General features: G+C 31.6%; 1 protein-coding gene across 4 annotated transcripts in view; it reads left to right on the top strand.

Moving 5' to 3' along the window:
• Nucleotides 1-14,724, top strand: part of SYCP1 (synaptonemal complex protein 1) — a 132,746-nt gene that overhangs the window by 74,875 nt on the left and 43,147 nt on the right. For all 4 annotated transcript variants that reach the window (XM_082684980.1, XM_082684979.1, XM_082684978.1 and 1 more), the window contains exons 17-22: nt 6,380-6,484; nt 7,465-7,568; nt 8,709-8,826; nt 9,665-9,735; nt 12,277-12,358; nt 14,364-14,426. In XM_082684980.1, coding sequence (XP_082541106.1) covers nt 6,380-6,484; nt 7,465-7,568; nt 8,709-8,826; nt 9,665-9,735; nt 12,277-12,358; nt 14,364-14,426 — 543 coding nt within the window. The remainder of the gene's footprint in view (nt 1-6,379; nt 6,485-7,464; nt 7,569-8,708; nt 8,827-9,664; nt 9,736-12,276; nt 12,359-14,363; nt 14,427-14,724) is intronic.

Raw genomic sequence — 14,724 nt, 5'->3', positions numbered from 1 at the left:
GTCTGTATCTGAGAAAATCCTGCCAGAATTAAGATATAATTGTGAGAAATCTATAGATCAAGTTAAGTTGAATTGCTGTAATTACTTATGTTGAGTCTTCTAACACAAGAACATGGTATCAATTTGTCCATTTGTATAGATCTTCCTTGAATCTTTAATTAGCATTTTGTAGTTTTCAGTGTATAGATCTGTACATGTTATATTTGTACCTAAATATTTCCTTTCTTGAAGGTGTTTTAAATGTACTTAAAAGTATTTTTTCCAGTTGTTTATTGCTGTAGATAGGAATATGATTGCTTTATGCCCTGATCTTGTATCCTGCAGTCTCACTAAAATCATTTATTAGTTCTAGGAGTTTTTTTGCACATTTCTTATCATTTTCTATGTAGAGAGTCATTTTGTCTGCGAATAAGGACAATTATAGTTCTTTTATTTTTGACCAACTGAACTGGATCAGACTTCTAATATGATGTTCTTGAATAGAAGTAGTGAACATGTACATCTTTGTTTTGATCTTAAGGAAAAAACATTCAGTGTTTCACCATTAAGTATGTTAATTATAGGGGTTTCTTTTGTAGAAGTGCCCTTGCATTCCTAGTTTGACCGTTTTTTTGATTATGAATCTGTTGAATTTTGTCAAATGCTTTTTCTATGTCTACTGATACGATCATGTAGTTTTCTTTTTTAGAATATTAACATGGTGTAGTACATTGATTTTCGAATATTGAACTAGCCTTGCGTTCTTGGGATAAATCCCAGTTGTGTGGTATATTTTTCTTTTTCTTTATTGTTGAATTTGTTTTGTTAATATTTTGTTGATTTTTAATTTCAGGTTCATGGGAAGTCTATAGTTTTCTTCAGTTGTCTTTGTCTGGTTTTAGAATTAGGCTATTCTTGACCTCAGAAAATGAGTTGGGAAACATTTCTTTCATTCCTGTGTTCTGGAAGAGATTGTGTAGAATTAGTATTATTTCTTCCTTAAACATTTAGTAGAATTTTCTGGGTGAAATCATCTGAACTTAGAGACACTTTTTTGGCCAGATTGTATTTATTTATTTGTTTGTTTATTTATTAAAGATTTTATTTATTTATTTGAGAGAGAGAAAGTGAGAGAGAACACCAGCAGGGGGAGAGGTAGAAGCAGACTCCGTGCTGAGCAGGGAGCCCAATGCAGGGCTGGACCCGGGACTTCAGCATCATGACTTGAGCTGAAGGCGGACACTTAACTGACTGAGCCACCCATGTGCCCCTTGGCAAGATTTTAAATGATGACTCTAATGTCTTTCATTATTGTGGAACTATTCAGTTTATCTATTTTATCTTAGATGATTTTGGTAGTTTGTGATTTTTAAGCAATCAGTCCATTTCATTAAAGTTGTCAACTTTCTGTGCATGGAGTTATATGTAGCATTACTTGGATTTTTTTTTTTTTTTTATGTCTATGGAGTTTACAGTGTTTGCCTTTACTTCCATTACTAATATTGGCGATTTGTGTCTTCTTTCTTCTTTACTGTCTTGATAGAGGTTTATTAATTTTTAAAATTTTTAAAATTTTATTTTTAAATTTTTATTTAGTTTTTAAATTTCTTTTCAGTGTTCCAGAATTCATTGTTTATGCACCACACCCAGTGCTCCAATACAAAGTTTATTAATTTTACTGATTTTTTTTCAAATAACTGGATTTCTGTTTTTGATTTTTCCTGTTTTTCTATTTCCAGTTTCATTGATTTCTTCTCTTTATTATTTCCTTCCTTCTTCTTGCTTTGGGCTTATTTTGATCTTTTTCTAGATTCTTTAGATGGAAACAGATTGCTGTTTTGAGAACTTGCTTTTCCAATATGAGCATTTAGTGCTATAAATTTCCTTTAATCATCTTCTTAGCTGCATTCTACAAATTTTTTTACATTGTATATTCATTTTCATTTAGGTTAAAATATTTTCTAATTTCTCTTGATTTCTTTGACCCTGGGGTTATTTAGAAGTCTGTTATTTAATTTTCCTGTGTTTGGAGATTTTCCTGTTTTATTTCTGTTATTCATTTCTAGTTTAATTTCATATGGTCAGCGAATATACTTTCTTCTTTAAATTTATTAAGAATTTAATAAATGTTCCATCTGTACTTGTAAAGAATACGTACACTGCTGTTGTTAGGTATATTGTCCTGTAAATAACAGATTCAGTTGATTGATGGTGTTTGAAAATCTTCTGTGTTGTTGATTTTTTTTTTGTCCTGTTCTATTATTTACTGAGAGGTATTAAGAGCTCCTATTTTGATTTAGTAATTGTTTCTTTCTAATTATGTCAGTGCTTGCTTCACATATTTTGAATTTGTTATAAACCTCACATTCATACATAACTATTAGATCTTCTTGGCATATTGATCTTTGGTCATTATTAAATATCTTTGTTTGTCTCTGGTAGTATCCTTTTTTCTTGATGAATGTTTGATTTTCATGGTGTATCTTTCAACCTGTATTAGTCATTATATTTGTAAATACTTATATATATGGATATATTTAGCCTATATATAAATGAGTCTTCCTATGCACTATTGCTAGAGTTGGTCTTTTAGATCACAAATATGATCATGTTGTATGCTGTATCAAAATTTTAAATATCTCCACATTTCCTATTGATAAAATTCAGACTCTTTAAGTACAATAAGTAGTTCTTTAAAGAAAGTTTTATGTTCAGTTTAGTTAACATATAGTGTATTATTAATTGTTTCAAGGGTAGAGTTTAGTGATTCGTTAGTTGCATATAATACCCAGTGCCCTCCTTGATGCCTGTCACCCAATTACCCTATTCCCCTTACCCACCTCCTCTCCAGCAACCCTCAGTTTCTTTCCTAGACTTAAGAGTCTTTTATGGTTTGCCTCTCTCTCTGGTTTTTTTTTTTTTTAAAGATTTTATTTATTATTTATTTGACAGACAGAGATCACAAGTAGGCAGAGAGGCAGGCAGAGAGAGAGGGGGAAGCAGGCTCCCTGCTGAGCAGAGAGCCTGATGTGGGACTCGATCCCAGGACCCTGGGATCATGACCTGAGCCGAAGGCAGAGGCTTTAACCCACTGAACCACCCAGACGCCCCCTCTCTCTCTGTTTTTATCCTCTTGTATTTTTCCTTCTCTTCCCCATGTTTATCAGTTTTGTTTCTTAAATTCCACATATGAGTGAAAGCATACAGTATTTGTCTTTCTCTGACTGACTTATTTTGCTTAGCATAATAACCTCTAGTTCCATTCACATCATTGCAAATGGCAAGATTTCATTCTTCTTGATGGCTGAGTAATATTCCATTGCATATGCACCCCATCTTCTTTATCCACTCATCTGTAGATGTACATGTGGGCTATTGTGGACATTGCTGCTCTAAACATTGGTGTGCATGTACCTCTTTGAATCACTATATTTATGTCCTTTGGATAAATACCTAGTAGTGTAATTGCTGGGTTGAAGGATAGTACAAAGAGTGCTATATACTGTTTTCCCTAAGAGCTGAAGCTTTGCAGCCCTCTATGATCTGTAAACTTGGTGTGAGTTGTTGGTGCTGGTCTTCCAGGGGAGGGGCCTGTTGTGCTGATTCTCTGGTAGACTTGCCCTAGTGGAAGTGCACCTCCAGTGCATAGGGAGGCAGGTTTGGTGTCAGTTATTAGTTTTTATTATTAATGTAGGACATTTATTGTCATACCTTTAATGAAATTGTTGTGATCTTATGCTTGAATAAAGAACATAAAAACTGAGTTCACACACACACACACATACATATGCTGTTCAATAATAGGAGGAATTGATAGTAATTAAGTACCCATAACTAAAGAAATAATGGTAGTTTTATACTTGGTCTTGCTTAGTTTCTAGAGCTATGATATCCAGTATGATAACTATTAAACAAATGTGACATTTAAATTTACATTTTTTTCCCCTTTAGGATCACCTTTGCCATATCCCATAGGTATTGAGCCAATAAGTCTTTGTTCTCATTGCTTTCCATGAATTGATTAAGTTCTACTTTGATTTCTTGGTTGACCCAAACATGTCTGAGCAGGATGGTCTTTAGCTTCCAAGTGTTTGAATTTCTTTTAAACTCTTTCTTGTTATTGAGTTCCAGTTTCAAAGCATTGTGGTCCAAGAACAGGCAAGAAATAATCTCAGTCTTTTGATATTGGTTGAGACTTGATTTGTGACTCAGTATGTGGTCTATTCTAGAGAAAATTCCATGTGCAGTCAAAGAGAATGAGTATTCTGGTGTTTTAGAGTGGAATGTTCTGTATATCACGATGAGGTCTATGTGGTCCAATGTGTTCTTGAAAGCTATTGTTTCTTTGTTGACTTTCTGCTTAGATGATCTATCTGTTGCTGAGAGTGGCATGTAGGATCCCCTACAATTAACCGTTCTTATCAATATGTCTCTTTATTTTGCTTAACAGTTGGCTTTTGTAGTTGGCTGCTCTCATGTTGGGGGAATCGATATTTACAATTGTTAGGTTTTCTTGTTGGATAGACCCTTTCAGAATGATGTAGTGTCCTTCTGTATCTCTGTTTCTCACTTAAAATCTAATTTGTCCGTTATGAGAATCGTTACCCCAGCTTTCTTTTAAAGACTCTTGGCATGAAATATCATCCTCCATCCCTTCCTTCCAGGCTGGACGTATCTTTAGGTTCAAAATGAATCTCTTGTAGACAGCGTATGAATGGGTCTTGTCTTTTTTTTTTTTTATTAATTTCTTTTCAGCATAACAGAATTCATTGTTTATGCACCACACCCAGTGCTCCATGCCATACTTGCCCTCCATAATACCTACCACCAGGCGCACCCAACCTCCCACCCCCCGCCCCTTCAAAACCCTCAGATTGTTTTTCAGAGTCCATAGTGTCTCATGGTTCATCTCCCCTTACAATTTCCCTCAACTCCCTTCTCCTCTCCATCTCCCTATGTCCTCCATGTTATTTGTTATGCTCCACAAATAAGTGAAACCATATGACAATTGACTCTCTCTGCTTGACTTATTTCACTCAGCATAATCTCTTCCAGTCCCGTCCATGTTGCTACAGAAGTTGGGTATTCATCCTTTCTGATGGAGGCATGATACTCCATAGTGTATATGGACCACATCTTCCTTATCCATTCATCCGTTGAAGGGCATCTTGGTTCTTTCCACAGTTTGGTGACCGTGGCCATTGCTGCTATAAACATTGGGGTACAGATGGCCCTTCTTTTCACTACATCTGTATCTTTGGGGTAAATACCCAGTAGTGCAATTGCAGGGTCATTGGGAAGCTCTATTTTTAATTTCTTAAGGAATCTCCACTCTGTTCTCCAAAGTGGCTGCACCAACTTGCATTCCCACCAGCAGGTTCACACCAGCAGGTTCACACCAGCAGTGTGAGAGGGTTCCCCTTTCTCCACATCCTCTCCAACACACATTATTTCCTGTCTTGCAAATTTAAATTAAAGTAGACCAGATTTAAAAGTCAGTACCTCAGCTCCAATAGCCACATATGAAGTGCTTAGTTACTACCACATGTTCCTATTTTGTCAGAAAGTCTAATTTTATAAGACTCATCTAAAGTGGAGGTTGACAAAATTTTTATCTATACATCCAGTAGCAAAGTTTTAGGCTTTGTGGGCCATATTAATCCCTGTTGTGACTGTTCAACTTTGTTATAAGGCAAAATGAGAATATATAATAGAAAAACATATTAGCTGTGTTATAGTAAACCCTTATTAAAAACAAGCAGTGGCTGGATTTTTCCTGTGGACTGTAAATTGTTCACCTTGTTTGTCTAGAACATTGAATTTAATTCTTGCTACCTTATTTAAAACTATGTATTGACAAAATGAGTATATCCTGAGAGAATAAAGCAAAACCATTTCATCAGAAGAATGATAATAAGAATTAGAGATTTTAGAATGGTTAAGAGAAAAGTTAGGGAATGTTGATAACTTTCTTCAAATATTTGTTTTTGCTATCGTGTGAAAAAGGAACTAGACTTCTATATGACTAAGGAAAGCAGAACAATGACCATTGCATGAAAGTTACAGGGAAACACATTTTAGTACAATGTAAGGAAACAGGATTGATGGACTAGTGAGTGACTAATAAATGCTAATAAATTGGAGTGATTTATGTATTAGATGAATTTTGAATTCAGTGACCAGCATGATTTTTTTTTTCAATGAAAACTTCAGGACTTTGTCCATTGAATCTTCTGTCATCATATATAGTTTTGGAATTTACTTAATTATGACTTGTTTTCTCTTTCTCTCTTTTAAATTTTTTATTTAGCTATAATTGTCTTTGCTCTAGTTGGGCATTTTTATTATTTTACATATATATGTGCTTTGGCTGTCATGATTTGTTAATGTTCTTAAATAGGCAGAAAACCAAAAGCTTTTAGATGAAAAGAAACAATTTGAGAAGATAGCTGAAGAATTAAAAGGAGCAGAACAAGAACTAACTGGTCTTCTCCAAACCAGAGAGGTTTGTTTAAAAAAGATATTTTCTTTCCAACATTTTGTTAGAGAATACAGATTTACAGAATAGATTGTGGTATTGTGAAGGATTTGCTTTGTGTAGGATTTCTTCTCACAATTCCTTCAAAGGGAGCGTTCCTGCTACATTTAATATACTAGTGATTGGTTTGAAAGAAATCTAGAGAATCTTCATATTATAATGGAGATAAAGATTGACATTATGATATCAATAGTATACATAATGCCGTAGTTTATAACAATCACATTTTTGATGTCTTTAGTATTTATAGATTGAATATTTTACTTTTATTAAGTTCTTTGTTTATAATTTTTACAGTTCTCATACTATAATTTTAGAATATATTATTTTAAAAAAGTATTTTTTCAGTATGTAATAGCATTACATTGTAATTATATTTTTATAATAATAACAACAATATAGGTTTTTTTTTTTTAAGATTTTATTTATTTGAGAGAGAAATAAGCAGGGAGCATAAGCAGGGAGAGGGACAAGCAGACTCCCTGCTGAGCATGGAGCTGCATGTGGGGCTCGATCATGACCCTGAGATCATGACCCTGAGGTGAAGTCACTTAGCTGACTGAGTCAGCCAGGTGCCCCCAGAACAGATTAATTTTTAAGATTTTACCTGATTTCATTAACTAATATACTTTTACTTAATAGAACATTTAACTTGAGATTAATTACCTGCTAGAGTAAAACTGATGAAAGTATTTTATAATATATAAATATAATCTTAATGGTTGAGCATTAGAATATCAAAATGGAATTCAATTAAATTACATTTGTCATTGCTTTTTTTTCTATAATCAGAATGGTTTTGGCATTAAATCTATTATATTTTAAAAGTTGACATTTTAAACCAAAATATTGTCAAATATTTGACTTGATTACAAGTGGCCACATTTTAAACAAGAAAATTGTAAAAAAGAAAAAACCTGTTTGCTGTGATTATACACATTTTCCAGGAAAAAGTACATGATTTGGAAATACGGTTAACTGCCATTGTGACAAGTGAACAGCATTATTCCAAACAGGTTAAAGAGCTGAAAACTGAGCTTGAAAATGAGAAGTAAGTTTTTTCTCTATAAATAAGTTATATATTCAATTTCTTAGCTTTCTGATAGTTAATAATAAATTAGTAAGTTATATTCACTATTTATTTGGAGTTAAATTTGTGTTTTATTCCTAATTAGAGATAAAAATAATTTATTAATTTCATTGTTAATTAAATTAGCAGTGATATGTATATATCCTAAACATAAAAAGTACATCACAAATTGGAAAACTTATTTAGAAGATCACTATATTACTTTTCTTGGAGATAGTTCCTGATAAAAATAATCATTTGCAGTTCTACCTCGTTATTTTGCTTGTTTTGTTAAATTATTTCATAGATTGTTTTGTTGAAGTGACTAAAATACAGGTCATTAAATTATGGGTAAAATTCATATATTAACCAAAATTCCTTTTAATAAATGGACTGCTTAGTTATTTATACTTAGTATAAATTTATATAATCTTTGATATGTTTGCTTTTTCACACTTTCATTTTTGAATCTACTCTTTGATGATTTTCCAGTACTGGTAATTAGGAGAAAATAATAGATGCTGCTGAAATCATTTCATAGAGCCACACAGTCCTCTTCTTTCATTTAAAATTGATCCTGACTGCCACCAATAATAGCAGTAATTTCTCTTCCAGTGTAGAATATTTGGGACCTTGTAAGAGCAGTTCAAGTGTTGTGTACAGAAGTTAAACCAAGTTTTATTTATTTTAATGAAAATATTTTATTGAAGATAGTTCATGCCTCATGACTACTTTAATCAAATCACCAGAAGTTTGGAACAGTTTCTAAGAGACAGTATACTATAGACAAAAAAATTATATGAAGAAAATAATATATACTTCAAAATTTGTGGAAAAATATAGAGTATGGGGTATATAGGGAATATTCAAGAAAATATGACATCTTGTAAAAGAAAATATGACATCTTATAAAACAGAGAAAATTTTAAACATGTACAAAGTGGAGGAAAAAATGTAATGAAGCAGCATGTACTTATCACTCAGCTTCAAAACTTAACTAATGGCCAATCTTATTATACTCCCAGCCCTTTCTCTCTTTACCCTAAGATTATCTTGAATTAAATTCCACATCATATAATTTAATAGGTAAATATTTAGGTCTGACATGTTTTTAAAAAATAGGCTTAAGACTACTGAACTAAATGCAAGCTGCAACAGGCTTTCACTGGAGAACAAAGAACTAGCACAAGAAACAAGTGATATGGCCCTAGAAATCAAGAAACAGCAAGAAGATATTGATGTGAGTTGATAAAGTACCAGTGACTTAGTTTTCTAATCTGTACGATTAGGGTATTAGAATAGATAACCTTTCAAGATTCTTTCACCTTCACAAATCTGATTATGTTAGAGCTGATACTTAGTTTCAAAAGAAAAAGATGCATATTGATTTTGGTGGTGAATAATGGGGAACAGAATATTAGAGACTATATCTGTTGATATAGTTAATCGAATTTTAAGCATCAAGATTTTTATGAAGTATTTATTCAACAAGTATTTATTAAGTAATCATGTAAAAATGTGAAGGATACAATGGTGAATAGACTATCTTCCTCTTTAAGTTCTTATGGCTCAATAGAAAAACTAAATACTCAAGTAGCTTAAACAAAATACTACATTATATGTGTTGTTTGGAGACTAAGTGTTACTGGAATTGACAGAATTGCTCTTCTCCCTTCGTGAAAGAGCAGGCTTCAGAGGGAGTATAGTGTTGATTTTGGCCTTAAAAGATGAGCAACTATGAGATCAGTAGATATCAGTGAATGGAAAAACATTCCTTTAAGCCACAACAATATGAATAAAGGATAAAAGGCTTATATTATCACTGGGAAACAGCAAGTAAAACTTGTAGATTTTTTTGTTGTTGTTGTTTTATTTTTTAGCTGCTATGTAGAGATTGTTAGGGTAATAATTAAAATAAGGCTGGAAAAATAGTATGAAACTATGCAAGGTAAATAGCCCATTGTCTTGTTTTACATACAACTAAATTTTATGCTGATGGTTAAAGGTTTTTAAATAATAGTTTTAATTTTATTTTTGTTGAAACAAAATAATATAAACAACATTGATTATTTCCTTAGAATAGCAAAAAGCAAGAAGAAAGGATGTTGAAACAAATAGAAAAACTGGAAGAAACGGAAACACAGTTAAGGCAAGACTAATGAATTGACTTTTTTGGCAAAAGATTTTAGTACTTCTTTTATGTTAATTTATTAGAGTCAATTTAGATAATACTTAATGTTAAGTATGGTATAAAGTAAAAAATTAGAATTACTATGTTAGAGTTCTGCTTAAAATTGTAATGTCTTTTGTTCTTTGTGTTGAAATAGTAAGATTGGACTTTGAGATTAATTTTAAAGCATCCTGAACTTTCTTATATTTAGTATTTAAGAAAGTAATTGTATACAAGAAAATTTAGAAGAGAAATTTTTATAAGACCAGTGCTGTAACCCCAGAGCTATGGAGCCTAGAAGAGAAATTTTTAAAAAATTAATATTTTTAAGCATTGTCCATGTTTTAAATCATCTTTTAAATATCCACTTCAATATATCCACTTCAAGTCAAGTGGATATAACAGTATTTATTTTAATCCTTTTTGTTTTTAGATACTTATATTTTCTTATTTTTCACTATCATCGACAATACTATAGTTAACAACTTGGTGCATACAGATTTTTTTCTTATTTTGAATTTGATAGGATATGTTTCAAGGAATAGAATTTACTGAGTTACTGGAATAATTGTTTCAATGACTTTTGATATCCAAATGGTTTTTAATAGGTTATACTGGTTGTAAACCATATAGTACAACCACTATTTTGTGAAAATGATGGTTCCAAAATCTTTTAATTGTTTTGGGAATTAGCATTAATTTATATGATAATATAACAGATAAAAACAACTCATTGTTCTTATGATTTGTAATTTTTATATTTTGGCTAAGCTTTGGAATTTTTTATGCTTACTTGCTCAAATTTCTTTTTTCTAATATTGCTTATATCTGTTCCCCATTAATATTTTGAGGTCTAAATTGTTTTCTTACTGATTTACTTAAACTTTAAAAAATATAGTAATCATAGTAATCCCTTACCTTGCTTTATTTACAGTACATATTTCCCCCAATTTTCCTTTCACTTTGGGTAATTTTTTTGTTGTACATGAGTTTTTTCATTTTGTATAAGATCTAATTGTCTTTTTTGGGGGGGGGGTAATTTTTCCTATTGCTTTTCTACTTAGAAATTTGCTTAAAATCAAATATTAATCTTTTCTTTAGTTCTTTTTCAAATTGATATATTGATATTCAGTTTTTCTTTCTCTTTTTCAAATAATAAAAACATTTCAAGATAGCTTACTTCTTAACACAACTATGGATCTATGACTTGGTTTTTATATATAGTGTTTTTATGTTTATTTTCTAAGTAACATGTTTTTGTATTTTGTTTCCTTTTAATCCATTACTAATTTAGATGATTTTCAAATATTTGGGGGCTCTTGTTTGTACTTATAGTCTGCAGTATTAAGTTTTTTTTATATTTTGTTAACATTTAGGATTGAGATAATGTGAATAAAGTGCTATATAGGTTTGGAAAATCATCTTTTATTGTATTTCTATATTGATTTCTTTAGTTGTTTTTGCTCAATTTTCTCATTGAGAAGTAGCTGAGAAGTTGTTTTTAGGTTGGATCTCAGTGACTAAGGCACTGTACATTTTGAGGATAAAAAGTGAAGACTTAATTTGGGGAAAAGCTGCTTTTTATTTAAGAGAATTCAGATTATTTTGATTATATCTTTTTGTATATAGACTTATAGAACTCTAAAAATAAATATATAGGAAAAGTAACAATATGTCAATTATAATTATAATACTCAGGTAAAGTGTAAATATCATGGATTCAGTTTTTACAAAGCCAATTATTCCATATGATTGAATAGTATTCTGTGCATACAGCCTAAACCCAGCAACATATTAATGCTAGCCAGAGCGACTATAATTAGAGATAGCTTCAAGTATCTGAGACAAAAATACCATTGCGTTCATGTGCAGCAGGCAGATTTTTAATTTAAAAAATTTTGAAAAGACAATATATGCATATGGCACAAAATTCAAAGCAACAAGGGGGAACATGGGGAAAGGAAACTACCTTCTCTTTGTCTTACAGGGGTATCACTGTTTTGTGTGTGTGTTCCCAGAGATACCCTCTCTCTATGTAAGGATGTTTGTCTATGTAAATATCTCAGTCATGTAGTCCTTCATTAAAATCACTTGCATTTATGTCCCTAATTTATTTGTATAAAATTATGACTACATTTTAGATTATGACTACATTTTAGATGATGACTAATTTATGACTTCTTAAAGAAAAGAGTAAAGAGAAATCTTGAGTTAAATAAGAAATAAGTATTTCTTTTTTAATGGATTAAAGGATCTAGATAATTAGTTTCAAATTAAATGTATAATGTATAAGATATTTATACATTATATAATGTATATAATTATACATTAATGTATAAGGGAATTAAGTGTAGGAGGGGAAGTATGCCTGTTGACAATAATACATGAACAATAACTAAACAAAATAATTTAAACCAACAAAAAATATAATAATCAACCATTTTAAGAAATCCCAGAAAAGCAATAAAACAAATATATGACATTTTTTTTTTATAATGTCACTCTTCCATTTCCTTTAAGAAATGAACTGGAATCTGTGAGAGAAGAATTAAAACAGAAAGGAGATGAAGTTAAATGTAAATTGGACAAGAGTGAAGAAAATGTATGTTATATTAATTGTATACCAATTTCAAATCATAAAATCAACACCACATGTCTAAAAAAAAAAAAAAAGTATGCTATCTATATAGGGACTATTGTATGCAGTTGACCTTAAAGCAATAGGCAGCGTTAGTTTATTTTGCTTATATGGTTTATATGTAGAAGAAATAGTGGCATAATTACAAATTTCTTTCATAAATGCTTAATATTTAATGATACATATTTTTAGGCTAAAAGCATTCATATTTTAGTAGTAAAGAACATACTGATAAATTGATAAGTTTGTGTTGTGCTTTGGTGGATATGATTTCAACAAGTTGAGATAAGAAAGTTTTTAGGGAAGAATGTCACAAAAGTGAAATGGTACAAAGTATGTGACATGATTATAGGATATAGTATACATAGGGGGGAGAAGATTTGCCAAAATAGATGAAGCTAGATTGTGAAGGCCTTGACTGTGTTTTTTCATTCACTCACACATATTATTAGCTATCTACCCGTGCAGGCACTATTCTCAGTGCCCAGTTTAGACTTCATTTTTTCTGGTGGATACTGTATGATTCAGTTAAGGTGGTTTTTTTTTTTTTTTAAATTATTACTAGGGAAGTCACATTTTAATTTCTAAGAATGGAATGAAAAAGATGTGAAAGGCACTGGAATTAGTTAGAAAGCTTTTTAAAAAAAAGTGTCTTGAAAGCTCCGAAAAACATCTTGGAGAGGACTTTGCTCTAGTTTAATTTTACTTACTTATTCCTAAGTTAGTCATTGTGGTTAAGGGATAGAGTAATTTGGTGAAGCCTGAGCTGTGTACCTGTCTGTTCCTGGAGACAGATCAGCTGCCATCAAACTACATGGATTTAACAGAATTACTATGGGATTTACACTAACAGAGTCTTCTCAGGAAAGAATGGTGGCCAGACCAAAGTAGCTCCTCCTGGAGCCTATACAAGGAGCATCTAATCAAAAGTTGAGTCAGGATACCTTCCTGGAAGAAGTGACATTTACTTTGAAACCTAAGATTAATAGAAATTACTGGAAGGCAGAGGGATGGACTCAAATATATCAGGGAATATTATAAATTATAAGCACACAAACACTACATACAGAGTATAAGTGTGTCATATTTGTTCATTTTTAATTTTTATTTTTTAAGATTTTATTTATTTATTTATCAGAGAGGGACCCAGTGAGAGAGGGAACACAAGCTGGAGGAGTGGGAGAGGGAGAAGCAGGCTTCCCGCCAAGCAGGGAGCCCGATGTGGGACTCCATCCCAGGACACTGGGACCATGACCTGAGCCAAAGGCAGATGCTTAACAACTGAGCCAGCCAGGTACCTGGAGAATGTCATATTTAAAAAACCATGGAAAGTTCATCTTGACTGAAAGGTGGAGTTTAAAATAGTAGTAATAGTGGAGGGAGTAGGGAAAGCTGAAGGTAGAGATAAGCACAGGGAGAAGAAGGATAGGGGAAATGAACGTTGGGAGATATAAGGGCAGATTATTTAAGGCCCCATAAACTATATTTAGGAATTTGACATTATTGAAGAGTTTTGACATGAGGAGTGTCATATTTATTTTTAGAAAGCTGTAAGACTATCTTACAACTAAGATTCTAAGGATGAGATGAGCTAGTATTTTTAAGGGCTTACAGTATATCAGGAGCATTCTAGTTCTTTGTATATGTTCTCTTAGTTAACTGCAAGTTATTTTTGTCCTTGTTAAAGACAAGAAGATTATAGACATTTGACAACTTTAAAAAATTCAAGGTAGACTGAGAAAGTTGATAAAAATCACAAAATAATATTGGGCTAAAATTAAAAGTGATAAGCATTAACATAAAAGCATTAAAGACAATTTCTTTTTTAAAAAAGGATACAGAAATAAACTGGAAGTATGTATATTTTATAGAAATATAAGATGAAGTTTTATAATTCTATTTCTGAAAGATAGAAGAAAGTAGAAATTCTGTTAACATTTTAAATATGATGGCAAATAATGTTTTTTAGGCACGCAACATTGAATGTGAAGTTTTAAAAAAAGAAAAACAAATGAAGATCTTAGAAAACAAGGTATTATCAAATTGCAAAAAGCATTTTTGAGAAAAGAGACTTTGTATCAAAAGTATGACTACGTTCTTTAAGACCAGTCTTTACACTGTCCTGTACAAAGAGATATCAAATCTCTTTGAAGACTTCAAGGAATAATTTTGGATTTTTACGGCAGGTTTCTTTGAAGAAGCTCTGGGTTTAGGAGCTTTGTACAGTGCTTCAAAGAGCAAAAGTTTCATGAAATTCCTCTTTAGTTATCTCTTTCTTTCCCCAAATTTTACATTCTCAGCAGCTGCATTTGTTGGCAGAATCTTTAGAG

This window comes from Mustela nivalis (assembly GCF_964662115.1).
Source record: "Mustela nivalis genome assembly, chromosome: 10".
NCBI classification, from domain to species: Eukaryota; Metazoa; Chordata; class Mammalia; order Carnivora; family Mustelidae; genus Mustela; species Mustela nivalis.
The sequence above is the reverse complement of the archived record's forward strand: the minus strand, read 5'-3'. Positions and strand labels throughout refer to the sequence as shown.